This window comes from Mobula hypostoma, chromosome 8 (genome assembly GCF_963921235.1).
Source record: "Mobula hypostoma chromosome 8, sMobHyp1.1, whole genome shotgun sequence".
Classification (NCBI taxonomy): domain Eukaryota; kingdom Metazoa; phylum Chordata; class Chondrichthyes; order Myliobatiformes; family Myliobatidae; genus Mobula; species Mobula hypostoma.
The window spans coordinates 52,448,098-52,474,262 of NC_086104.1; the positions used below are offsets into that span (position 1 = coordinate 52,448,098).

General features: G+C 40.2%; 1 protein-coding gene across 21 annotated transcripts in view; it reads right to left on the reverse strand.

Moving 5' to 3' along the window:
* Nucleotides 1-21,935: 21,935 nt before the first annotated feature.
* Nucleotides 21,936-26,165, reverse strand: part of nrxn1a (neurexin 1a) — a 1,799,241-nt gene continuing 1,795,011 nt past the window's right edge. For 19 of the 21 annotated variants that reach the window (XM_063055858.1, XM_063055840.1, XM_063055854.1 and 16 more), the window contains one exon: nt 21,936-25,197. In XM_063055858.1, the coding sequence (XP_062911928.1) occupies nt 24,893-25,197 (305 nt within the window). In that variant the 3' untranslated portion in view covers nt 21,936-24,892. The remainder of the gene's footprint in view (nt 25,198-26,165) is intronic. The other 2 variants (XM_063055849.1, XM_063055846.1) reach the window with 1 other exon arrangement.

The window sequence follows — 26,165 nt, forward strand, 5'->3', positions numbered from 1 at the left end:
AAATGGGTGCAATTATTTCTGGAGCACAAGTCCTTGTAACTGTCTTTATAACTGAGATGATAACGGTGATGTTATCTGGTCATAAGACATGGGAGTAGAATAACACCATTTGACCCTCAATTTGATCATGATGATTTATTACCCTTCTCAACCCCATTCTTCTGCCTTCTGCCTGTAACCTTTGACACCCTTATTAATCAAGACCTTATCAACCTCCACTTTAAATATACCCAATGACTTGGCCTTCACAGTCACCTGTGGTAACGAATTCCACAGATCCACCACCTCATTCTTCATCACTGTTCTAAAGTGATGTCCTTGTATTCCGAGGCTGTGCCCTATGTTTCTCTATGGGAAACATCCTCTCCATGTCCACTCTATCTAGGCCTTTCAATATTACATAGGTTTCAATGAGAATTTTTCCCTCATTCTTCTAAACTCCAATGCCCAGAGCCATTAAAAGCTTCTCATACATTAACCCTTTCATTCTGGGGATAATTCTTGTGAACCCCCTTTGGACCCTCACCAATGCCAGCACATCATTTCTTCGACAATGGCCCAAAACTGCTCACAATATTTCAAGAGTGGTCTGCCCAATACCTAATAAAGCCTCAGCATTACATCTGCTTTTATGTTCGAGTACTCTCAAAATTAATGCTAATATTATATCTTCTTACTATTGACTCAACCTATAACTTGGCCTTTAGGGAATCCAGCACAAGGACTCCCAAGCCCCTTTGCACCTCCAATTTATGCCAGTGAGTTTAAATCTGATTCTCAATTCTGAATTTGCTTCCCATTTAGAAAATAGTCTATGCTTTTATTTTTTCTACTCACAAGCATGACTATACAGTTCCTTACACTGTATTCTTTGTCCATTCTCCTCATCTGTTCAAGTCATTTTGCGGACACCTTCTCAAAACTACCTGCCCCTCCACCTATCTTCGTATTATCTGCAAACATGGCCACAAAGCTATCAATTCCTTCATCCAGATCTTTGACATATAGCATGAAACGAAGAGGTTCCGACATTGATTGACCCCTGCGGAACACCACTAGTCACTGGCAGCCAACAGAGAAGACCACCTTTATTTCCATTCCTTGCCTCCTGCCAATCAGCCAATCTTCTGTCCATGCTAGTATGTTTCTGGTAATATCATGGACTGTTATCTTGTTTAGCAGTCTCATGTGCAGCACCTTATCAAAGGGCTTCTGAAAATCCAAATAAATCATCTCCACAGATTCTCCTTTTCTAACCTGCCTGTTATTTCTTCAACAAATTTTAACAGATTTGTAACTTAAGATTTCCCATAATGGAAATCATGCTGACTTCTGTGTATTTTATCATGTACCTCCAAGTACCACAAAGCCTCTTCTTTAATAATGGACTTCAACATCTTCCCAATCACTTAAGTCAGGTTTACTGGCCCATAATTTCCCAGGTCTTTTACTCCCCACCATCATAAACAATAGAGTAACATTTGTGATTTACCAGTCTTCCAGAACCATTTCAGATTTTAGTGATTCTTGAAAGACCATTACTGAAGTCTCTGCAATCTCTTCAACTACCTCCTTCAGAACCCTGGGGTGTAGCCCATCTGGTCGATGTGACTTATCTACTCTCAGACTTTGCAGCTTTGCAAGAATCTTTTTAGTATTATTAATAATCCTATAGTCCTTACTGCATACAGTGCTCTCAGCTGTCCTTGATATTCTACTTCTATTATGAAGGGAAGCCCTTATCTATTGACACTTCTGCTGAACATGGCTGTGATTGCTTCAGCCTTGGTTTTGGCATTCATATTCTGGGCTAACAGTAAAAATGGGAATATGCTTGGAACCTGCCTCCTCTCATGGTGGTTGATTGCCTTGTTCACAAAAAGCAAAACTAATTTAATCCAGCTGATTAACACTCAAAGTCAATCAATAGGAAGATAATGAAAGTTACCAAGCAAACTGACACACATCCACCAGAAACCTGCTTATTACTGTCCATTTCTGATTCCAGCAAGACCACTCAGTTCAAGAACCTTAGTCCAAAGATGGACAAGAGAGCTCCACTGCAATGGGCCTTCAGCATCAGCCAGTATGTTAGATTAATAAAGGACTGCAGATCTTACAATATTCCAAAGGTACTGGAACAGGACCAGCAGGTTAGAAGGTCATAAATCAACACTGAGGTCTAAGCTCCAGAATTACCTACTAAATAATGACTTTAGAACCACAGTGATTCAAAAAGGTGGTCTTCTTTTAACTGTCTTCTCAAAGGCAATTAAAGGTAGGCAATGACTGATTTGCTTCAATGCATTTAACACTCTCCTCACTTCCCCCACAATCACTCAATGCACAAGATGACTTCAGGTGCGCTAGAGCGGAGCTGAAATAAAACGGCTCTCCTGCATGCTGCCAAATCCCTGCCCCCAGAATGGTGTATGAAGGTGTGCAACACATGTCCTGACTAAACTTTGCACTGAGTCGATGTTTAAAACAATAATTGTCTCACCACAGTAACACCTTCGTAGTCTATGCTAGCTATTTGTAAATTGAAAGCAGATATTAAACTGCAGAAATCAGCACAGAAGTGGCAATGGTCTGGAAAATTATGATGCAATGTATTTGGGAAGGGAAGAGAGAATATGATAAATGGTATGAATAAAGGTACTCTTGCAGAATTAGAAGGACTTTGATCTGCATATTTATAGATTACCGAAGGAAGTTAGATAATTAAGGTCAAATGACACAAGGGATATTTGGATATCTGGATATACTGGCTAAAGATGAAATGCAAGAGCAAGGAAGCCAAGCAAAATTTCTATAGAATATTTTAGCCAATGCTAGATTTATAATTGTGTATAATTCTGGTCAGGAGAATGCAAGTGGGTAAACTGACCAGGTGGTTGTTGGAGAAGGCAAATGGTATTTATAGGGAAAACCAATCTAGGCTGGGGTTTCTGTGGAACAGAAAATACGAAAGAGAGAACTAAATGAGACATAGAACCATGTCTTTCTTAATACAAAGTTCAATAACTAGCTTTGACATTCTCCCACTCGGAGGCCGGTAAATGCTTAGTTTTTGTCCATCGTGACTGAGAGACAGGAATTGGGTTTTTAGAGCCTGAGCATATTATCAAATACGTTTTTTTACATACAAAGCAAATTTGCTTTGATTTCTTCCATATCTTCACAATTGTGCTACACTGTCCACATTTCTGAGATGAGGCTTGGGAGGTTAACCACAGAGCTAATCAGGCCTTGAGCATGGTTACAGAAACAGGAGTCTAGCATTTTGCGTGGCTTAGACAGGGTTAAATTCATTAGTTGGATATGCTGTAGTGTTGCTTAGGGTTTGCTACATGATTACCTACTAGAATGCCTTACGTTGTGGTGATGTTCCTTTATTTATGCTTAATTGATTACAAAATTATTAATGAAACTGATTTCCTGCCTTCCTCTCTCTCACCATGTGGTGCAGACTGACCCTACACACAAAAGGCTGTTGTGAGAGACAATCTGAACAAGCATGATATCTTGTGACTGATGCAGTCAATCCTCCCTGACAAAAGCTTAAATCTCATTTGTCCATCCTCTAACATCTGCTGACGAGTGGGCAAGGTTACCCTTCCCTGTCTGTAGTGCCCTTATGACTGAGTGGTCGTCTTAAATTAAAACCCCATCAGTAATCAACAGCTGCTAATTGCAGCTTTCCCCTTTCACTAGGTTTTACACTCCCCTCTTCTCCCGATCTGAAGAAATATGCTTTAAGTCCTCCCCACTCCCTTGTCTGCTGCCAGAGCAAGTACATCTACAAAATTATGTTCCACTTATGAAAAATTAATTTTAATTGGTTAATGAAAAACACATGTTATTTCTTTTCCTGTCATTGCCAAATCAGCATACCAATATGTGTGCCATCCATCCCCCAAAAAAGCCAATCAGATGAAACCCTTGTTCTTCTCATCAAAGTTGAAATACAAACAGCTACTTGTGGAGAATGCACTTAATGATCATGTAGAGAGAGTGTTTCCTGGATGAGCTAACAGTGTTACATGCAATGGAGCAACTGCAAGCAGTAGGCAAATAACATCAAAATATTCAATTGATGATCACATTAATGCCTCAAACCCCAGCTCCATCATCTGGGTTGTTAGATTGTGAAAATAGGCATTTGTGTCATATTCGTTTTCCTCCTCAATGAAAAAGACTCTGAGCAGCATCAAGCCAGGCATCTGTTTGATGCCTTTGTGAAGTGCACAGGACAGCAAAATGAGTTGGAAGCTGTCAAGTTGTGAGTGGAACTGCAGATTTTATGTTTTACAGCACATCTGAAAACTTTAAAATAAACTTCCTACTCACTCAGAGCCTGCAAAGGGAAGTCTTTCGGCCACTTGCAGACAGGTGCTCCCGTAGTTTCCATTAGTAAGATGTATCTGGTCTGACCAGTGCAACAAAAGTATCTACAATTTGTGGCCCTAACACAGCAGACATCTTAATTAACTTTACATTAATGTGTCACTTACCAAAGACTCATTATGTGTAGCACATCTTTAATTTCCATAAAAGCTGACATTGAATTAAGTTACTGTAATCTATTCTGTTTCTGGAAGCTTTTCATTTTAGTACTGCTAAAAGCTAAATTGATAATCACAATTAAATATTGTCTGCAAATATTTTTCTTCAAAGTTTGCAAAATTAGAGTTTCAGAAACATTGGGAGATGATAAAGAATATTAACCCAGGTCACAAGAAAAAAAATAAGAAAATCCCTTCTTGTTGAAATGGAGCTTTACTCACTTCTATTTAAACTATCAAAAATACTGGCATAAAATCGCAGGAAATTGCAAAAAAAAATCATTTTACGTTATTTCATTTGTGGATTTAATGGAATTACAACACATTATATGAAGAACCTGCAGGATAGCAAACACAGCTAATTCAAAACTGCAAAAAGAGGAATTGAGTGCAGTATGTAGATAGGAATAATCTCCTGCTCTCTATGCTCTTTTGTAACTATACACCTATTAGTGGGATACGGCACTAAGTAATGAGGGATAGTATTACAGCTACAGAAAGGGAGGACGTTGTGAGGGATCATCTACTGAATCAGGGTAGATGGAAGTCTGAAGCAGGAAAGGAGCAATCAGACTTTTGGGAGTATTCAATAGACCCCTCCCTCACCCCATAGCAGCAGAAACACCGAGGAGCAGATTGGAAGGCAGATTTTGGAAAGGTGCGAAAATAACAGGATGCTGTCTTGGGTGATTTCAGCTTCCTGAATGTTGATTTGCACATCCTGAGTGCAAAAGGTTTAGATGGGGTCGAATTTGTAAGGTGTCTCCTGGAAGGCAGGTAGGAACAAATCAGGTGCTTATGGAGTATAAGAAGTGCAAGGGAACACTTAAGAAATAAATCAGGAGAGCTAAAAGAAGGCATTAAATTGCTCCAGCGGACAATGTTAAAGAGAATCCCAAGGAGATCTACAGATATTTTAAGAGCAGAAGGATTACAAGGGATAAAATTAGTCCACTGGAAGATCAGAAGGAGCCAAAGCAAATAGGGAGAACTTAAATAATTTTGCATCTGTATTTATTCAAGAGACAGACACAGTCTATAGAAGAGAGGCAAAGTGGCATCAGCTTCATGGAGCCATTCCACTTTAAAAGCAGAAAATACATAACATGCTAACAAAGTAGAGGGCGATGACCTTTTGAGCACAGTTTAAATTCCTTTGTGAGCTAATGGCCAAAGATGCGTGCACACACACCCACACCTTAGAGGGAACATTGGAACGGGTACAGATTACAGCGGAGGTGGTGTTTGTATTCCTGAGTCAAATCAGTGCGGATAAAACTCCAGGGCCTGACAAGATATTCCCTTGGACCCTATGGGAGGCAAGTGCTGAAATTGCCGGGACCCTGGCAGAGATGTTTAAATCATTCTTAGTGACAGGAGAGGTACCAGAGGATTAGCGGATAGCTAATGTTTTTCCACTGTTTAAGAAAAGCTCTAAAACATAAACCAGTAGGTTGTAGACCAGAGAGTCTGACATCAGTTGTGGGAATGTTATTGGAAGGTATTCTAAGGGACTGGATATATAAATATTTGGATAGATGTGGACTGATCAAGAATAGTCAGCATGGCTTTGTGCATGGCAGGTCATGTCTAACCAATTTTATAAAGTTTTTCAAGGAAGTTACCAGGAAAGTGGATGAAGGCAAGGCAGTGGATGTTGTCTACGAGGGCTTTAGTAAGCCATTTGACAAGGTTCCGCACGGAGGTTGCTCAAAAAAGTTCAGATGATCGTCATTCTGGATGAGGTAGTAAGTTAGATTAGACATTGGCTTTGTGTGAGAAGCCAGAGAGTGGTAGTAGATGGTTGCCGCTCTGGCTGGAGGCCTGTGACTAGTGGTCTGCCACAGCGATTGGTATTGCTTCCATTGTTGTTTGTCATCTATATCAACGATCTGGATGATAATGTGGTTCAGTGGATCGGCACATTTGTGGATGATAACAAGATTGGGAGTGTAGTAGACAGTGAGGAAACCTATTATGGCTTGCAGAGGGATCTGCATCAGCTGGGAAAATGGGCTAAAAAATGCAGATGGATTTAATGCAGATAAGTCTGAGGTGTTGTACTTCATTAGGACCAACCAGGACATGTCTTACTCAGTGGTCACTGAGGAGCATGGTGGAACAAAGGGATCTGGGAATACAGGTGCATAATTTATTGAAAATTATGTCACAGTTAGATAAGGTCATAAAGAAAGCATTTGGCATATTGGCCTTCATAAATCAATATACTGAGTACAGGAAATGAGATGTTATGTTGAAGTTGTATAAGACATTGGTGAGACATAATTTGGAATATTGTGTGCAATTTTGATCACCTACCTACAAGAAAGATGTAAGTTATGTTGAAAGAGTACTGAAAAAAATTACAAGGATGTTGCTGTGTCTGGAGGACCTGAATTATAAGGAAAGATTGAATAGTTTAGGACTTTATTCCTTAGAACATAAAAGATTGAGAGGAGATTTAATAGAGATACATACAAAATTATGAGCGGTGTAAAAAAAGGTAAATGCAAGCAGGCTTTTTCAACTGAGGTAGGGTAGACTACAGCTTCTGGTCGTGGGTTAAAAATGAAAGGTGAAAAGTTTAAGGGGAGCGTGAGGGGAAACTTCATTCAGAGGGTCGTGAGTGTGGAATGAGCTGCCACCATAAGTGGTGAATGCAAACTTGATTTTAACGTTTAAGCGAAGCTTGGATAGATGCATGGATAGTAAGGCTATGGAGAGCTTTGGTCCTGGTGCAGGTCAACAGGAGGAGGCAGTTTAAATAGTTCCACATGGGCTAGATGGAGCGAAAGGACTGTGTCTCTGCTGTACTTCTGACTTTCTCACACGAATGTAGGTTTTTGCAAATGCAAGTGGAGGAGGTGTTTTACGTTTAAGACAATCTGTAACATATCATTTATTGTACTCCGAACACTGAACACAAAGTGCCGTAAAAGTAATTTACATAATTACCTCATCATGTCAGACCAGCTTCTTAAAGTGAACCCCAACACCGTGTTGATTGCTGTGAATTCTGTATGTTTCCACCAATTACACTACCCTACACAGGCCCCCCAGAATTCTCTAAAAACAGCATTGTGAGCCTGTCTGGAGCTTGGATGAACTGCCTAATTCAGGACCTATGTTCTATGGGTGGAGGAACAGTAGTGGCCTCTAACTTATCCAGAGGTGTGCTGACATGCTCACGGTCATGTTGGGACAGCAGGGGCATAGTAGCGGAATCCTCCAAATCGTGGTGGGCCGGTCTAAGGCGATCTACCAGAAAGCATTCAGGTTTACCCCTCTAATCTGTGATGAAAGTTTTTTCTGTCCATTCCAAAACACAGAGCGGGCCATCGTAAGGGGGCCAAAGAGGGTGTTGATTTGCATCATGGCGGGCAAAAACAAATGAGGTGGAATGTCGGTCAACAGGAACCCAAGAGTGCTGTATGTCATGATGGGAGGTTGGAGTAGGTGCAAAGGAATTGAATTTACCAAGGAGGGTGGAGCTCTGCTGAGAGGCAGTCCAGGTGGTCATGGTGTCAGGAATAAAATCATCTGGCATTCGTAACGGCTGCCTGCATACCAACTCAGCCATGGATATTTGCAATTCCTCTTTTGCTGCTGTTCTGAGTCCCTGCAGGATCCATGGGAGATGATGATGCCAATACTTATCAGTTTGGGAAGCTCTCAGAGCAGCCTTTAAGGAGCAGTGAAACTGCTTGCATATGCCATTGGACTGTAGGTGATGACCTGTGGTGTGATGTACCCTAATGCCAAAGTTCTGGGCCATCGCAGCCCAGATGTCTGATATAAATTGGGATTGTGGTCAGAGAAAATATCAGATGGGGTGCCAAACTGAACAGCCTCAGTGCTGATGAACACCTGAGCCATGTCTGTGGCCGTCTTCGATGCCGGAGGGACAACCTCCAGCCACTTGGTGGTACGGTCCACTATGGTAAGGAGGTGCGTGAAACCATGGTGGGGCGGAGGGGAGGACTAACATGGAGTCATTACTGCCATGCAGACCAGGGGTCTGATATTTTGGCCAATGCATGCACGCACAGTGAAATGGCGACACTCTAGATGAAAACAAAATAGCAGACAGCCATATAGAGACCAAGAAGCTCACAGTCAAATGTGCCGTACTTCCTTTCAGAGGCACAGCTGCTGGCTGTAGAAGGCAAGCAGCTGCCCCATGCCTCCAACCAACAGTTCGTGCACAGCACCCACAGCATCGTTGAGGCATCAGTTGTAATAGCGGGTGCACCTGTAGGGTTGGGTTCGCTGACCAGTCAAGTACATGATTAGGGGTATTGACTTCAAGTGCTCTATTCAGTGGGAGCATAAGTTTAGCAGCTCACAGGGTCAAGCGGTGATAGAAATTCAGAATGCCTAAAATCTCTTGTAGATTTTTTGTAGCGTGGGACAGTGGGAAATCCATAATCGCAGCTACTTTTAAAAGTAGGGGTTTCGCACCTTTGGTGGGGATGTGATGGCCAGCAAGTCGAAGGGTGACAACCCAAACTGGCTTTTAGCAGGGTTAGTAATCTACCCAAGTTGGCTTAAGCACTCAAAATGTGCTGATATGAGATATCTGTTCGGAGTTGGATGCACTGGCAAGAAATATGTCATCCAAGTAAACAAAGAGAAAAACTAAGACTTTTAATGCAGAGTCCATCAGCTATTGAAAAGTCTGTGTGGCATTTTTCAGACAAATGGCAGAACTCAGAGGCAAAATGGGGTTATCACAGCCATTTTAGGAATGTCTTAAAAGGATCTTGGTGATTGTAGTGATGACTTGCAGCAGACTGAAAAGCTTGAGCATGTAGATATTAAAAAAAAGGATATGCTGGAGCTTTTGAAAAGCATCAAGTTGGATAAGTCGCTGGAACTGGATGAGATTTATCCCAAGCTACTGTAGGAGGCGAGGGAGAAGATTGCTGAGCCTCTGGCGATGATCTTTGCATCACTAATGGGGACAGGAGAGGTTCCGAGGATTGGAGGGTTGCGGATGTTGTTCCTTTATTCAAGAAAGGGAGTAGAGATAGCCCAGGAAATTATAGACCAGTGAGTCTTACCTTAATGGTTGGTAAGCTGATGGAGAACATCCTGCGAGGGAGGATTTATGAACATTTGGAGAGGTATAATATGATTAGGAACAGTCAGCATAGCTTTGTCAAGCGCTGGTCGTGCCTTACGAGCCGGATGGAATTTTTTGAGGATGTGACTAAACACATTGAAGAAGAAAGAGCATTCAGCAAGGCATTTGATAAGGTACCCCATGTAAGGCTTATTGAGAAAGTAGGGAGGCATGGGATCCAAGGGGACATTGCTTTGTGAATCCAGAACTGGCTTGCCCACAGAAGGCAAAGAGTGGTTGTAGACGGGTCATATTCTGCATGGAGGTCGGTCACCAGTGGAGTGCCTCAGGGATCTGTTCTGGGACCCTTACTATTTGTGATTTTTATAAATGACCTAGATGAGGAAGTGGAGGGATGGGTTAGTAAGTTTGCTGATGACACAAAGGTTGGAGCTGTTGTGGATAGTGTGGAGGGCTGTCAGAGATTACAGCAGGACATTGATAGGATGCAAAACTGGGCTGAGAAGTGGCAGATGGAGTTCAACCCAAATAGGTGTGAAGTGGTTCATTTTGGTAGGTTAGATATGATGGCATAATATAATATTAATGGTAAGACTCTTGACAGTGTGAAGGATCAGAGGGATCTTAGGGTCTGAGTCCACAGGACGTTCAAAGCAGCTGTGCAGATTGACTCTGTGGTTAAGAAAGCATACGGTGTATTGGCCTTCATCAATGGTGGATTTGAATTTAGGAGCCGAGAGGTAATGTTGCAGCTATATAGGACCCTGGTCAGACCCCACTTGGAGTACTGTGCTCAGTTCTGGTCACTTCACTACAGGAAGGATGTGGAAGCCATAGAAATGGTGCGAAGGAGATTTACAAGGATGTTGCCTGGATTGGGGAGCATGCCTTATGAGAATAGGTTGAGTGAACTCAGCCTTTTCTCCTTGGAGCGACGGAGTATGAGAGGTGACCTGATAGAGGTGTATAAAATGACGAGAGGCATTGATCGTGTGGATTTTCAGAGGCTTTTTCCCCAGGGCTGAAATAGCTGCCACAAGAGGAGACAGGATTAAGGTGCTGGGGAGCAGGTACAGAGGAGATATCAGGGGTAAGTTTTTTACTCAGAGTGGTGAGTGCGTGGAATGGGCTGCCGGCAACGGTGGTGGAGGCAGATACAATAGGGCCTTCTAAGAGACTTTTGGATAGGTACATGGAGCTTAGAAAAATAGAGGGCTATAGGTAAGCCTAGTAATTTCTAAGGTAGGGACATGTTCGGCACAACTTTGTGGGCTGAAGGGCCTGCATTGTGCTGTAGGTTTTCTGTGTTTCTATGTCCTCTGAGCACATAGGCCCCTAACTAGATCAACTTTGGAAAAATCTAACTTCCTGGGTAAACATGCTAAAAAGTCTTGGATGTGTGACAGTGGGTAATGATAGGGGGTGGTGGCCTCGTTAAGGCATCAGTAATCACACATGGCGGCAACCACCATTGGACTTGAGGACCATATGGAGGGGCAAAGCCCAGAGGTTACTCGACCATGTACAATGCCAAATCTTTCCATGTTGGCAAACAACTTTCGCCATTGCCAACTTTTCATTGTCCAGTCTACACATGCAGGTATGGACTGGCGGGCCGTTTATGGGAATATGGTGCTCAATCCCATGTTTTGTGACTATAGTGGAGAATGTGGGCTTGGTGATAATTGGGAAATCACCCAGCAGTCAAGTAAACTCACATTTGGTGGTGCACGTGCTTGACAGAGTCAAGAATTTACTAGGGGAGTAGGGTAACGACCCAAAGTCCTTGTCATTCTCAAACCAGCAGTTTTTAAGATCAGCTAATAGTCTCTTGGGCAGTCAGGAAACCTGCACCAAGCAGAGATATAGCCGCTTACCCAGGATGAAGTCCCGTGTGTATTATCACCCACTGAAGCAGAGCATCACCCATCATGTTCCGTAAGTCTGGAACCTGCCACCACTGGCGGCCTCCAGTGAGGTTCTGTTGCTCTTTGCCTTCTCATCAATAGGCGATGCTAGCAGCACACTCACTTGAGCACCCATGTCACCCCAAAAGAGAGTCCGTAATGAACAGTAGATGACCCTGGCAGCTGAAACCTACTGTGTTCACAGACCTCTGATGTCCCAATGTGCTGCACTGTTGAAACTGCAAGGCAGTCAGCACTTCCTAGCATTCGTACCACAACGACTGTGGCAAAAACACAGTCCTGGCATCGTCTGTTTCACAGCCGTGGGCTTCCTTATGTTTGGAGCCTTGCTAACCAGGCTTGATGAGGAGGGGAACGGGAGAATGATACATTGCTGCCTAGCAGAGTGTAGACTATCAGCCATTTTAGCTCTCTATAGTCCTTCACAGGTGCATTAGCGAGGGCTATGCAAACTTGATCAGGCATTGGCTGCATGAAGAATTCAATAAGAATGAAAAGAAAAGGATGGTGGTTTCCCAGGAGAGACAGCATGTGGTCCATTAGCTCCGACGGCTTAGCATCGCTGAGGCCGCACACACAGACTCCAATAGTCCAAGTCTGTAAACGATGTCTTTTCAGAAATCAGTATTTATTGTGTTCTGGTGGACTTGCCACTCTCGCAGCTGTGGAATTGCCAAGCAACGCTACCACATAGATATATTTGGTGTTGTCGGGGGAGATTTCTCGCATCACAAATTGGGTCCCACCTTGTACAATCCAAGCAATGGCATTTTTCTCCCAAACCTCGGGCAGTTTCAAAGCGATTGTGTTGCCTGACATGTTGAATAACTCTGGAATAATCTAGGAGCATCAGTGTCACCAATGTACGTTTCCACAAATAAAAATGGTGAAGGCATTTTATGATAAAGAAAAACCGTAAGAACTCATTTATTGTACTCCAAGCACTAAACACAAAGCACTGTAAAAGTACTTTATGTAATTATGTCATCACATCAGACCAGCCTCTTAAAATCAATCCCAACTCAATGTCGGTGGCTGTGAATTATGTACTTTTTCACCAATTACATTGTCTTACACTAAGGATTCCTGACAGGCCAACTTGAAGAGAAGCCAGATTGAATATAATATAAGGCATTGGACCTAGTCAGGGGACAGATCTTCCGGTGTGTAAGCATTTCGGAGACAATGATCACATCTCCCTGACTTTTATTATGGCCTTGGACAGGGATATGAGCAGACAGAACTTGGGAGCATAAATTATGAACAGATGTAGTCAGAAAAATGCACAACAGAAGTGTGTAGGCTGTTTAGGGAGTAATTGTGTGGGATTCTGAGTGGATTTGACACATTAAAACAGGGAAAGGATTTTAGAGTCAAGGAACCGTGGTTGACAAGAGATGTGGAACATCTAGACAAGAGGAAGAAAGAAGCTTACTTAAGGTTTAAGAATCAAGGACCAGGCAAGGTAGCCAGGAAGCAGCTGAAGAATGGACTTGGAAGAACTAAAAGGGGGAATACCAAGGCCTTAATGAGTAGGTTTAAAGTAAACGCTAAGGCATTCGTACATGAATGTGAAGAACAGGAGGATGACTAGAGCAAGGGTGGAACCAATCAGAGATAGAAAAAGACACTTGTTTTGTCCCGGTAGAGCTCGGGGAGGTTCTTAATGAATACTTTGCTTCATTATTTGCCACTGAGAGAGAGATTGACAAACGTGAGGGCAGTGTAGAACAGGCCAGTAAACTGGATTATGTCAATGTTAAGAAAGTGGCAGTGCTAGGACTTCTGAAAAGCTTTTGGACAGATAAGACCCCAGGGATGGACAGGATATACCCTGGGTTACTACAGAACATGAGAAACAAGGGTGCTATGCCTCTGGCAATGATCTATGTTTTTGCAATGGCCACAGATTTAGTACCAGGTGATAGGAGGTATCAAATATTATTTCTTTGTTCATGTAATGTAATAGGGATAATCCGAGGAATTATAGATCAGTGAGTCTAACATCTGTGGTGAGCAAACTATTGGAGAGGGTTCTTAGAGACAGGATTTACAAGCGCTTTGAGAACTATAGTCTGGTAAGGGATAGTCAGCAATATTTTGTGAGGGGTAGGTCATTACTCAGGAGCCTGAGAGAATTCTTTGAGGAAGTGACAAAACAAATTGAAGATAGAGGAATAGATGTGGAGCATATGGATCTTAACAAGGCATTTGAAATGGTTTCCCATGGAACATTGCAGGAATACAGAAATTGAAGTCCAATCGCTTATCATAGAACCTGAGATAATGTTCCCCATGTTAGGCTCATTCAGAAAGTCAGGAATCATGGGATTCAGGGAAACTTCGCTGTGTGAATTGCAGAATTGGCTTACCCACAGAAAGCAGAGAGTAGTATTAGATGGAGTGTATTCTGCCTGGGGTTTGGTGTGCCACAGACATCTGATCTGCATCTCCTCCCCTTTGTGATTTACATAAATGACTTCAATCAGAAAGTGGAAGGCTCACTTGGTAAGTTTGGAGATGCCATGAAGCTTTGAGGAGTTGTGGATAGTATAGGATGTTGTTATAGTTAACAACAGGACATTGATAGGATGCGGAACTGGCCTGAGAAGTGGCAGATGGAGTTCAATCCAGAAAAGTGTAAATTTTTAGATCATATAAACTTTATTTGCCATAGACATTGACATGTATTAGGAACTTGCTATGATATTTTGGCACTATGAACGAAAAAACAATAATACTCAACTATTATAAGAATAATGAAATATTTTTTTTAAAATGAAGCTTAATTAAGAATAGGAATAAATTGTGCATAAATGCTATCCTGTATTTACAATGTAAACAGCATTATAAAAAAAGTAGTTTAAAGTGTTTACTGTACTGTGACAGAGAATAGAGAGAGGGGGTGTGGTTTGGCCACCCAGAATAGTTGATCAGATTAACTGTCTTGAGGAAAAGGCATTTTGCTAGGTGGGTAGTATCTGCACTGATTTTTTTTTCAGCCTGCTTCTTTGTCCTGGGCAGCAACAAGTCCTGCAGTGATTGTAGACTGCAGCCAATGACCTTTTCAGCTGACCTGACAGTTCAGTATGGTTTTTGTATGTTGTGGGAGGATGCTGCACCAAAACAGACAGAAACAAACAGCTGATGTGAGGATATTGTCTATGATAGCAGTGTAGGATTGCACCAGCATATTCTGGAAAAGCTGGAATTTTTCCAGCTCAAGATTCAAGATAGTTTATTGTCATTCTTCAGTACATGAGCAATAAGCATAACGAACACACAAAAAAACAATAAACCAATCTGCAAGTAATTGCTATATACATTGACTGTGTGCGTGTGTGTGTGTGTGTATGTATGTATGTGTGTGTGTGTATATATAAATGTGTGTGTGTGTGTGTGTGTGTATATATATAAAACAAATATAATGCTAGGTGGTGTGTATGGTACTGTTATCTAATGGTCCTGGCATGAATGCTGTGTGGACTTTTCCCTGATAGGTGTGGGACAAACGGTCCATAAGCAGGGTGAGTGGGATCCTTCATGGTATTATTGGCCTTTCTCTGGCACTGTTCTGTGTGTGTGTGTATGTATATCCTTGACAGTGGGCGGACTGGTGCCAGTGATGCACCGGGCCATTTTAAATACCTGTTGTACAGCCCTTCCTTCGGCTATAGTGCAGTTTCCATACCACACAGTGATGCGACATGTTCGGGCGCTCTCAACTCAATGTGTAGACAGTTATGAGTAATGATGCACATTAACCAGCTCTCCTCAGAAAGTAGAGACTTTGATCAGCTTTCTTGACTGTGGAGGCTTTGTCTTGGGTCTGTAGGAGTTGAGTACTCCCAGCAATTTGAAACTGCTCAGTTTCTACTGCTGTAAAGTGAGGTGTAAGTATTATGGGTTTTTCTAAAGTCAATGACCATCTCCTTTGTCTTGTTGACATTGAGGAAGAGATTATTTGCCTGACACCAAGCCACAAACTCAAGGATTACATTCACTGCTAAGGCCTTTTGTTAATGAAGATTTGGCTCTCCCATCAGAGGTCCTGTACAATAATAAAGCCCAAGAACCTGAATGTTGAAATGGTGCTAACTGTAAAGTTGTTGGTGGTGTGTGAATGGAGAGGAGCCACATTTCTCCTGAAGTCAAAATGTATCTCCACAGTTTTGAAGGATTCAGCTCCAAGTTGTTACTGAACCAGGACATGAGCTTGTTTACCTCCTGGTGGTGATTGAATTCATTGCCTATGGTGACTAGTCCATTGAGTGGTGTCATGCATAAACATTATCAGTTTAAGTGGTGGATCACAGAAGGTTCAGTCTTTGGTGTATAGAGAATATAGGAGAGGGAGAGAACACACCATTGTAGCGCACCAGTGCTGACTGAGCAGAGGATGGAAAGGTACTTTCCTAGTCACACGTATTGCATGTCAGAAAGGAAGTTTTGATCCACCTACAGATGGGACCTGGTATGTTAAGTTTGGAAATTTCTTTTGCAGAAGCTCACGAATGATGGTATTGAAGGCTGAACTGAAATCAAAAAAGGATTCAGGCATACTGCATGTACCAGGGGAGTCGAGGTGCTATGGGATAAAGTCCAGACCAACGTAATTGCATCATGTACAGAATCTGTTGGCTCTGTAGGTAAACTGCAGGAAGTCCAGAAAATTTTGAGTTAATGGATTTGAGAAATGACAAGCCCAGCCTTTCAAGTATTTTTAATTTTTTTCATTTATTTATTGAGATACGGCGCAGAATAGGCCCTTCCGGCCGTTTGAGCCATGTTGGCCAGCAATCCCCCGATTTAATCCGAGCCTAATTACGGGACAATTTACAATGACCAACTAACCTGCCCACGTGTTTTTGGACTGTGGGAGGAAACCCATGTGGTTACAGGGAGCTTGTACAAACTCCTTACAGGAAGTGGCAGTAATTGAACATGGGTTACCTGTACTGTAAAGCGTTGTGCTAACCACCTTCATTATGACTGATGTAAGTGCAACTGGCCTGTAGTTAAGAGTCTAGTGATCATTGATTTTTGGGGGCTGGAATAACAACAGATTTTTCAAAACATTCTGCAATGATGCATAGTTCATGAAACTAAGTTTAAGAGAGTTGATGCACTTTGGAAGGTCATGCTTAAAGGCAGAGTACGGGGTCAATGGCAGGATTTTTAGTGTGGAAGAACAGATGGGTCGGATGGACTTCATTGTTGATCTTCATCAGTTGGAGGACTGGGTTCAAGAACTACAAATTAATGTTGTTGCTCTATAAAACATCTGGTTAGACAACACTTGGAGTATTCAGTTTTGTTTGCCTCAACGATGATGATGAGACAATCTACAGAGAAGAGGTAGGGCAACTGGTAGAACGGCATGAGTCAACTACTTGGGTATCAATGTAGGCAAGATCAAGAGATGACTGTGAACTTTAGAAAGGTGCAAGCTGGCCACTCCTCACTGTACCGCGATGGCTATTCCATGGAGGTAGTTTCTGGGAGTGCACAAAACGAACAATCTCACTTGGTCCCTCACACCACCTGTTTGATCAAGACAGCAGAGCAGAATCTCCACTTCCTGAGGAGATTGAGGTGAGTAAGTCACCCCGCACCCCCCCACCCGATATTTAAACAATTTTTACAGCAGCACCATCAAGAATGCCCGATCAGCTGCATCACCATCTGGTACAGGAATTCATAGGTATAACTCCCATCAGGGTCTTTTTACCCTTGCAGTTCCTTAACTCTACCCTCGGGGTTCTACATCTTCTGATCCTATGTCACTTCCTTAGAGTCATAGAGAAGTATAACACAGAAGCAAGCCCTTCGGCCCATCTAGTCCATGCCAAAACTATTTAAACTGCCAACTCCCAATGAACTGCACGGAAACCAGAGCCCTCCGTTTTCCTACCATCCATGTACCTATGCAAACTTCTCTTAAATTCTGAAATTGAGCTTGCATGGACCATGTGTTGGCAGCTCATTCCACACTTTCATGACCCGCTGAGTGAAGTAGTTTCCCTTCCTGTTCCCCTTAAACTTCTCACCTTTCATCCTTAAGCTATGACCCCAGTGGAAAAAGCCTGCTTGCATTTACCCTATCTATTTATCCTTTCTAAGTATTTGACTTCATTTCTTACCAACAAAGCCACACAACCCACTCTGCCCACCTGCTTGTCCTCTTAATATGATGCTGTCTTTGGATGTTCAAGACACTTCTGTAATCTTCTTTCAATCATGACTCTTTGATGCCCATGACATCATATCTGACAATTTCTAACTGATTTAAGTATGACACCTTCAATCCTGCATTCACCACACTTTTCAAATTTTGTCTCCATGTTGCCTGAACTTAAATTCTTATCAGCATCTAAACTTTTTATTTTATTCCTTGTTCTGGAGACTTCAGTAACTTCTCATACACTCTCCTTTCCTTTGACTTTATCCATACTTCTCCAAGCTGTGAAACCCCACCCCATGATTTAGTTTAAAGCCCTAGCCCTATGTGATTCATTATGGCCCTGGTTTCCACATAGTTCAGCCGGAGCCCATCTCTTTCAAATAGCTCCCTCCTTTGCCTCTACTAGTGCCAATCTCCCACAAATTTAAACCCATCTCTGAGCCACACCTTTGGCTCTTAAATCATATTAACCCAGTGCCAATCTGCATGTGGCTCAGGTAACAATTAAGAGATTGCTGCTCGAGTTTCCTCAGCAGAACCTCTTTCCTTATTCTTCCCACATTGTTGGTACCTACACCAAATCACTTTCTCCCTGCCCTCTCCAAATTCCTTTGCAGGTCAGATGAGATGCCCTGAACCGAGACAGTAAACAGACAACACAGCCTTTGGAACTCGGCCCATGCAACAGAGAATTGTGTCTATTCCTCTCATTACACTATCCCCAAGTTACTACTACATTTCTCTTCTCTACCCCCCTTGAACCATGTTACCATGATTAGATTCCTCATGCTTCCTATGACCCTCACTCAACCTGACATGAAGCAACAATCTCAGACCTGTTGGGTAAGCTCCAGGGCTGAGGCTCCTCCAGGGGTACCTCCTGGACACCCCTCCCCCCCCCCCCCACATCCTACCACACTCACTGTCACACCTTTCTTAGTTACAAATCTTTTTACAATGTCAGATACTTGTGCTGTTAGGACTAACAGACTGAATTTGAGTAGCTAATCTACTGGGTGTGACTGCTTCCTGAAACACAGTATCCAGGTAATACTCCCCCTCCCTGATGTACTGCAGTGTTTGAAGCACAAATTTCATGTCATCAACTTTGAGCCTGTGTTCTTCAATCAACCAACACTTGCTGCACTCATGGTCATCAGGAACACAGTGGGGGTCCACTAGTTCACACATCATGCAGCTACAACACATCACCCGATCTTGCATCCCTACTTTATTTAATTAGTTGTAATTTGGATTAATTTTACTTAACTACTATATTAAAAAAAATCCTTACCTGTTCTTACCTGCTCCTCACCTGTGCCTCCTTGGCGAAGCCTCAGACCTCAAATTTCTGCACTGGCCAATCCAAAGTGGTCCCTGAGACCTTGGCCTCTTCTGCTTCTTGGTGGTTTCTCTTGAGTTAAGGTCTCAGTTCCATAACCTAATCCTTTCTACTCACACAATGGCTGCACCACTTAAACCTCACTTCTTTTTATTGGCCCAAGTGAAACTCATACACAAGACTTGTCCTCTTCAATTGTTCTCACTCTCGACAGAACGGGACAAATTTTTTTAGAAATATAAATCTCATCAACCTATCTCTGATATTTTTGCTAATTACCTTGAAATATATTTACACTTTAATATAGCAAAGAAAGACGTGAGAAAATATACTGATATAGCGCTAAAGACAGCAAGAACAAATTAGGTGAGTTCAAGGAAATTAATATCTGCTGTGATATAATGCTGCAACAGAAGATCATTTTAAGCAGTGTAATAACATTAAATTGTGAATCTAAAATTATTAGCCTTGAGAGCACAAATGTCTAACATTGTATCAATGATTGCAATTAAGAAAAGCTATAATTCATGGCACAACAGCAGAGTAAGCCAGTTATTCTTCCATGGACATAAGGAAACAACAAAAACTTTGATGTTTCCACTCACTCGGATATTTTTCATCTTTTTTTGGATATGAACATAAAATATATTGTTTAAAGCAATGCTTCAGCAATGATTTTTGTTAAAAAGCAAGAAGACAGTATGCAGTTTCTAAGGATTTCATGATAGGAATGGATTTTCACAAGTGTAATGTTTAATACAATTAATTACTATAAGGAAAGGTGTATCATTTTAGATAATATAAAGGATATTTATTCCATCAGATGTTCTAATCATCCAAATTGCTTTTGCTTTGTGCTGACAATTTTTGGGATTAATAGCATTATTTCAGAACTTACAAGTCATCTTGAATTCATTTTACTAGAAGTGTAACAATCAAGAAGATTACATTAAATATATTACTTGGACTGTGTTCAGCACATGGACCCTTGTAAAATATTTTGTTAAGCTTCTGCATACCGTGTTATGTTCAGGTTCATTTCTCATTCTGAATCCTGGCCTCACTTGCCAGCCACAGCATTAAGAGCATAATGGTCAGCCACAGAGTGTGCTGAAATTAAAGAAAGGGGAAGCAATGATCTTTTAGCGACAAAAACAAGCACCCCAGTATGAAACGAATGTAGAGGATGTTAAAATACTCTCCAAATTAGGCAACATCTAAAGACAGGGAAACAAATTTAAGTTTTCAGATCAAAGTCCAACTACTTTAATTGGAAGGCTAAAAAGGCTCAGATTAATGCTATTTGTTTCTGTAGAAGTAAACGGAAAGTGTCTGATATGTAATGAGTAAATGTTAAAAAAAAATTTGATTAAATTGTTTCATGAATCTTGAGGAAGATACTGATAGTGTGTATTCTGTTTTTTTTTCTGTCCAATCCCACAAGGCACAAAGACATAGAGATGAAGTTGCAGTTCCTGTATTCCCCAAAAAAATGGAATTTGTTTTGTTCAATAAAATAGAAAGATTAATTAAAATGTTTAATTAATTTTAGCTTGGTTAGTAGTCCTGGAAAAAAAAGGGAGAAAAATAATACTTTTACAATTATGCTACAACCAGTGAAATAACTCGAGAAATGCAGTCACTCTTGTAATGTAGGAAAGCAATAATCATTTTATGCAGGAACATCTTCCACAAACAACAATGTCATAATAACACAGTAATCAATATCTGTGTCCTTGAAGGGTAACAATTGTATAAAGCTATAGAGATACCATTCCTTTGAAATCCTGCCTTGGAATTTTTTATGTTCATCTCAGAAAGAAGATTGGGCATTACTTTAACATCGCAATTAAATCACTGCAGTACTGAAATTTGACCTGGCTGATTTCAATAAGAACCAATTTTGGAAGCATGTTACAACACACATTTATTATTCTGAGCTCAAGTAATAGTAAAAATTACTTTTCATGATGAACCTGGTGCATAAATTCAAATTTGTCTTTGTTATTTGAGTCAAAATATCAAATTGTATACAAGTGTAAGTGATTTAGTTATTGGCATAGATTGACCATAAATAGTTGATCCTTTTTTCCCCAATTTGTAATATATGCCCACACTCAGCGGCCACTTTCTTAGGTCCCTCCCGTACCTAATAAAGTGGCTACTGAGAGTATGTTCATGGTCTTCTGCTCTTGTGGCTCGTCCACTTCAAGGTTCGATGTGTTTTGCTTTCAGAAACACTCTTCTGCACGTGCATGGTTATTAGAGTTACTGTTGCCTTCCTGTCAGCTGGCCATTCTCCTCTGAACTCTCTCATTACAAAGGCATTTTTGCCCACAGGACTGCTGTTGGTTGGATGTTTTTATTTGTTATTCGCTCCATTCTCAGTAAATGCTTGTAACAGATGTGTGTGGAAATCCCAGGGGATTAGTAGCTTCTAAGATACTCAAACCACTCCATCTGGCACCAACAATTAAGCCACGGTCAAATTATTTAGATCACATATCTTCCCCATTTTGATGTTTGGTCTGAATAACAACTGAACACTTGCCTATGTCTGCATACTTTGAGTTCCTGCCACATGATTGGCTGTTTAGATATTTGTATTACAAGCAGGTGTACCACAAAGTGGCCACTGAGTGTACGAAGGAAAAGTATGGCATCTGTTCATATACATTTGTGTTTGCAATAGGTATCTAATTGAGCGGGTGACAGGAGAGAAATTGGCAGCCTGATTAATTATGGAAATGTAATATTACCCTGCTTGGTACATTGTATTGTGAGATTTAAAATTAAAGGAACAAAAGAATGGACATCACAAGGTCTCTATTATAAGAAACATTTTATTAACAAAAACAGTAAATTCCACTGGCTTAGCATTTTCAATAATGGTTAACTGGGCTTTTGCAACAAAATTTTCTTTCAATATTTATCACACAAAGCACTCGAGGATTGGGCTTTAGAATGGTTTTGCTTGTTTGATCTTGTTTGAAATGCATCATTCATTAGTAAAATTCCATACAGCTTCAAAACAAGAGTTTGCCAAAACACAACACGTTATAGTACCAAACAGTATCAACCTAAATGAGGCTTGGAAACTGCCATGCTATGGACTGTAGGTAGTTTAAGACATAAAATGTTGTTGTGTAGCTTGTGAACCAAATTATTAACTAAATGGATAGAACTACCTTGGCAACATGAAGAGCTGAAAACTGTCCAGATTGTCAAGTGCTAGTTATCCAATAATATTTTGCAAGTGTTAATAAAATGATTCACATAAAGTAAAGAAAAACCTTTATTCCATCAAGCTTTAATTTAATATATGGATTTAATACATAACCTTAATGACCTGCCTGTTAATCTTATTTTATATCCCTTGGATCAATGGGACAATAAATCTCCATGACAGATTTCTACTCTGCATGAGCTATGACTTTGCTCTAGAGCTAAAAATAGTAAACCTGAATACCAAGGAACTCCCTCATTAACTACAGAACCAAGGCAGGTCAGGTTGATGGGATTTTTCTCAGCTTCATTAGTCCTTTGTATGTGGGGAATGGTGAGTTTGTTGAGGAAATAAACGTTGATTGTAAACTTAACCCATGTAATTACCTAGTCTCCTCTTGATGCCAATAGAAAGGTATAAAATACTATATATTTCAAATTTCAAAATTCATAAATGTTAATATGAGCAAACATTTGTGTAGCAATCTGGAACATGCATGATTTTTTTTCCCTACTTTAAAAGAGCAACATCAGAACTGGCCTTAATCACAACTATATTGTAGTTGTATGGATTCGTATGCACTTTAAGGAAATTCATTCTTCATGGACTATTTATGGATTGGTTAATTGTTAACAAATTACATTATAATCACATTAAATGGAATTGCTGTTTCAGTTATATAGTACATCTTTGTGATTAAGGGTGTTTCTGATATGTTCCCCTTTAATCAGAAAATAATTCCCTTTCCAGCTTTTTGGACAAGAAGGCACCTTTCACTTAAGATAAAACAATGGTCTAAGTTTTATTTAGATGAAATGTAATTGATGCGGTTAGTGTGGAAATGAGTACTTCATGTTATGAATTGTTGTAAATGTCACTGAAATGGTGAAAGCAGTTGGCAAGGAGACCATTTCGAACTGACTGCTGACACAAAATAGAATAGTTCCTGTTATGTTGTGGCCCCTGCTGTTTAAAGCTAGTTTTAATTTTTTTCCTTCCCGTTTGAATGTATGAACATCTATTTTCCTCCCAGGAGGCCTTTAGTAATTCTGTTTGTTTCCCTTGAAGTGCACCCATAGAATTTAACATATTCTCTTTGTCTTTGTTTTGAAGTACATTACAACGAGGTTTATTGCTATGAAATCACCAAAAATAATATAAAAAGCTAACTAATGAGTTCTTAAGATCTAGGTATTTTAGTATTCCATATATAGTACCCATTAGAGCTAGAAAATGAAAGACCTTCAATGCTTTAATGTTAAAGCTTGCAAATGGGAGAAGGATATGTTTAAATTCGAAAAAAAGGTGAAGCATAACAAGAAGAAATAAGCAACTGTACTTTCTGCAGTGATGCTGTAGATATTTAGGAAGATTTCCATGTAACAAAGCACATTGATTGACATTCAACAACATCAATACATGTCTTGCAAATTAAGGAATGATGAGATTTTTGAAACTCTTTTTTATTTTTCCCATTTAGAGAAAACATGAAAAAAAGATGAAATTATTGAGATCTATTTCCATTGGTATATCTAACAAAGATTTCATAATATTAGCCACCGTTTCAGTGTAAAACTTGCTTTGTTTCCCACGCAACAAAACCTCAAACAGAAGAGATTACTGTCTGAATTACAAAAATGCAGCTAAATTATATTTACATTCACATGTATCTCTCTTACATGTATGGTAGACATTCATTACAATGGCAATTAATAAAAAGTTTGAGACTATTAATGATGGCTGCAAAAACATTAAAATTGCAGATCTCATCAACAACTTCAAACTTGACTATCCATAGCTACAGCTATAACATTGCGTTTACCAAAAATGTCTGGATAGCAGAAATATTTGCATTGTCTATACAACAGGCTATAAAACATCACTCATCACAGTCCAGAAAGCACATATACATGTTGTATAAATGTATGTAATAACATATTAGCGTGCATGAAAATTTTCAAATGATTGTATCTATGCTCTCTCTTTATTTGTATATATCCATGCCTTATATTTCCTGTGGATGAAATTAAGGCGTTCTTACTTCTTACAAACAGAAAGGGATTATTCCATGTTATACTATTTAACATTAGTCTTATGTTGTAGCCAGCACTTAAACACAGGTCTCCCATGGATATAAAGATGATGAAACCCATTGATGTTGAGGGTCTGCTAACTAACTTTAAAAGTTTCTTAGAGTAATAAGACTTCTGTCACATTGCAGAATTGTTTTGCACTTTGGCTGAAAAACTCATGGTAACAGGTAGATTCTCTGTGCAATGTTGTAATACTCTTCTTGATGAATGCTTCATGCTGTTGCCTCCACAGTAAAGTTCAGACAACGAGAAGGCGGAGCAAATTAAAACACTGTGAACAAGTAGGAGACTTCAACCAGCTTGAAATGTTAAAGCTTACTGTTGTCTTTCCCTCCTGATTATGTGTACTGTCTTTTTTTATCCCATGTGCTTTGCAAAAAGTAAATCTCAGTTTTATCATGTCTTTGATAAAATGTTTTTGTGTTTCCTCCTCATTTTATAGGCTTCCTTCTTCCAAGTGCTTGATCAGACATAGTACTCTTTATCTTTATTCTTCTTGTTTTTGCTTGAATTTTTGGCATTGTTCACCTGCTTCTCTTTCACTACAGCCCCATTGGACTGAGCCGAGTTACTGATGTAGTTTCTGCTCTCATCCACGTGGTAGGAACCTTCGTCTCTATTCCTATATTTGTACATGGCATAGAGGAGGATGAGAATGCAAAGGGCAGCTGCTGCTACAATCCCTACCACCATTCCTGTGGTACTGCTTGATTCTCGAATGACTTCTGCTGTTCCTGGGAAGCCTCTGCCACCTGGTCCAGTGGGGTATGCTGTGAGTATATAAGGGAGGTTATTATTGAACTTCAGATCTGAGAATAAGGTGGGGAAAGAGGTACAATGTAGGGTACTGGAAGGGGTTTCAACACACTATTAATCTTTTTGGCTCTCATTTTGGGAAAGAAGATACTGTTGCAAGAGTTGAAATAGAATTTCTATAGTGTTTCCAAGTTCTCAACAGATCTGCCCTCCTTTGCTCCTACCCAGGTATTTGTACTAAAGAGTTATTTCAGTTATAGAGATGGAATCATTCAATTTTCAGAATTAAGTTGTTTTGGAAAAAAATTGCCTGTAATGGGATGTTTTAAACTTAAACTACTGCCGTTGAACTTTCACCAATGAACGATTTCACCACGTTGCAAAATGATCTCTCAGTAGACCTTAGATAAATGACAGTTTACTGCTTTCAATTACAATAAATCAATATTGGGACAAATGGTGAAAAGCATGGAGTTAAATAATGGAAAGCTACTTAAGCAATGGGATGGTCCACCTCTCTAATGGGAGTCATTTGCAATTAATTTCAAAGAAATATCAAAGACAGTAATCAGTTAAAATTCAAGTAGATAAAACAATATGTGGTAGTATACAAGTCATTTGATGTTAATGAACAATTATTCCATATTAACATTTAACTTAAAAATATGAAAATGAATGCTCACCATATGTGGGTCAGTCAGTAAATTGCCCCCATGATTTTGCAGGAAAGCGAAAATGAAAGAAAGTTGTAAAAGAATGGTCTTAAAACAATCATATTTGTTTATGACAGTATTTCAGAATCAAGATAAATTTATGCAATATCTTAAAATGTGTTGCATTTTCAGATTAGTTAGCATATCTATCAAAATATAACAAGATCTATTTCTCATGTGACTAATCCACATTCACCTCCGTAAGAGGTAAACATGCCATTTCAAACATAAATGATGAGCTGTAGGTGTGAGCTTGCTCTTCTTCAGAC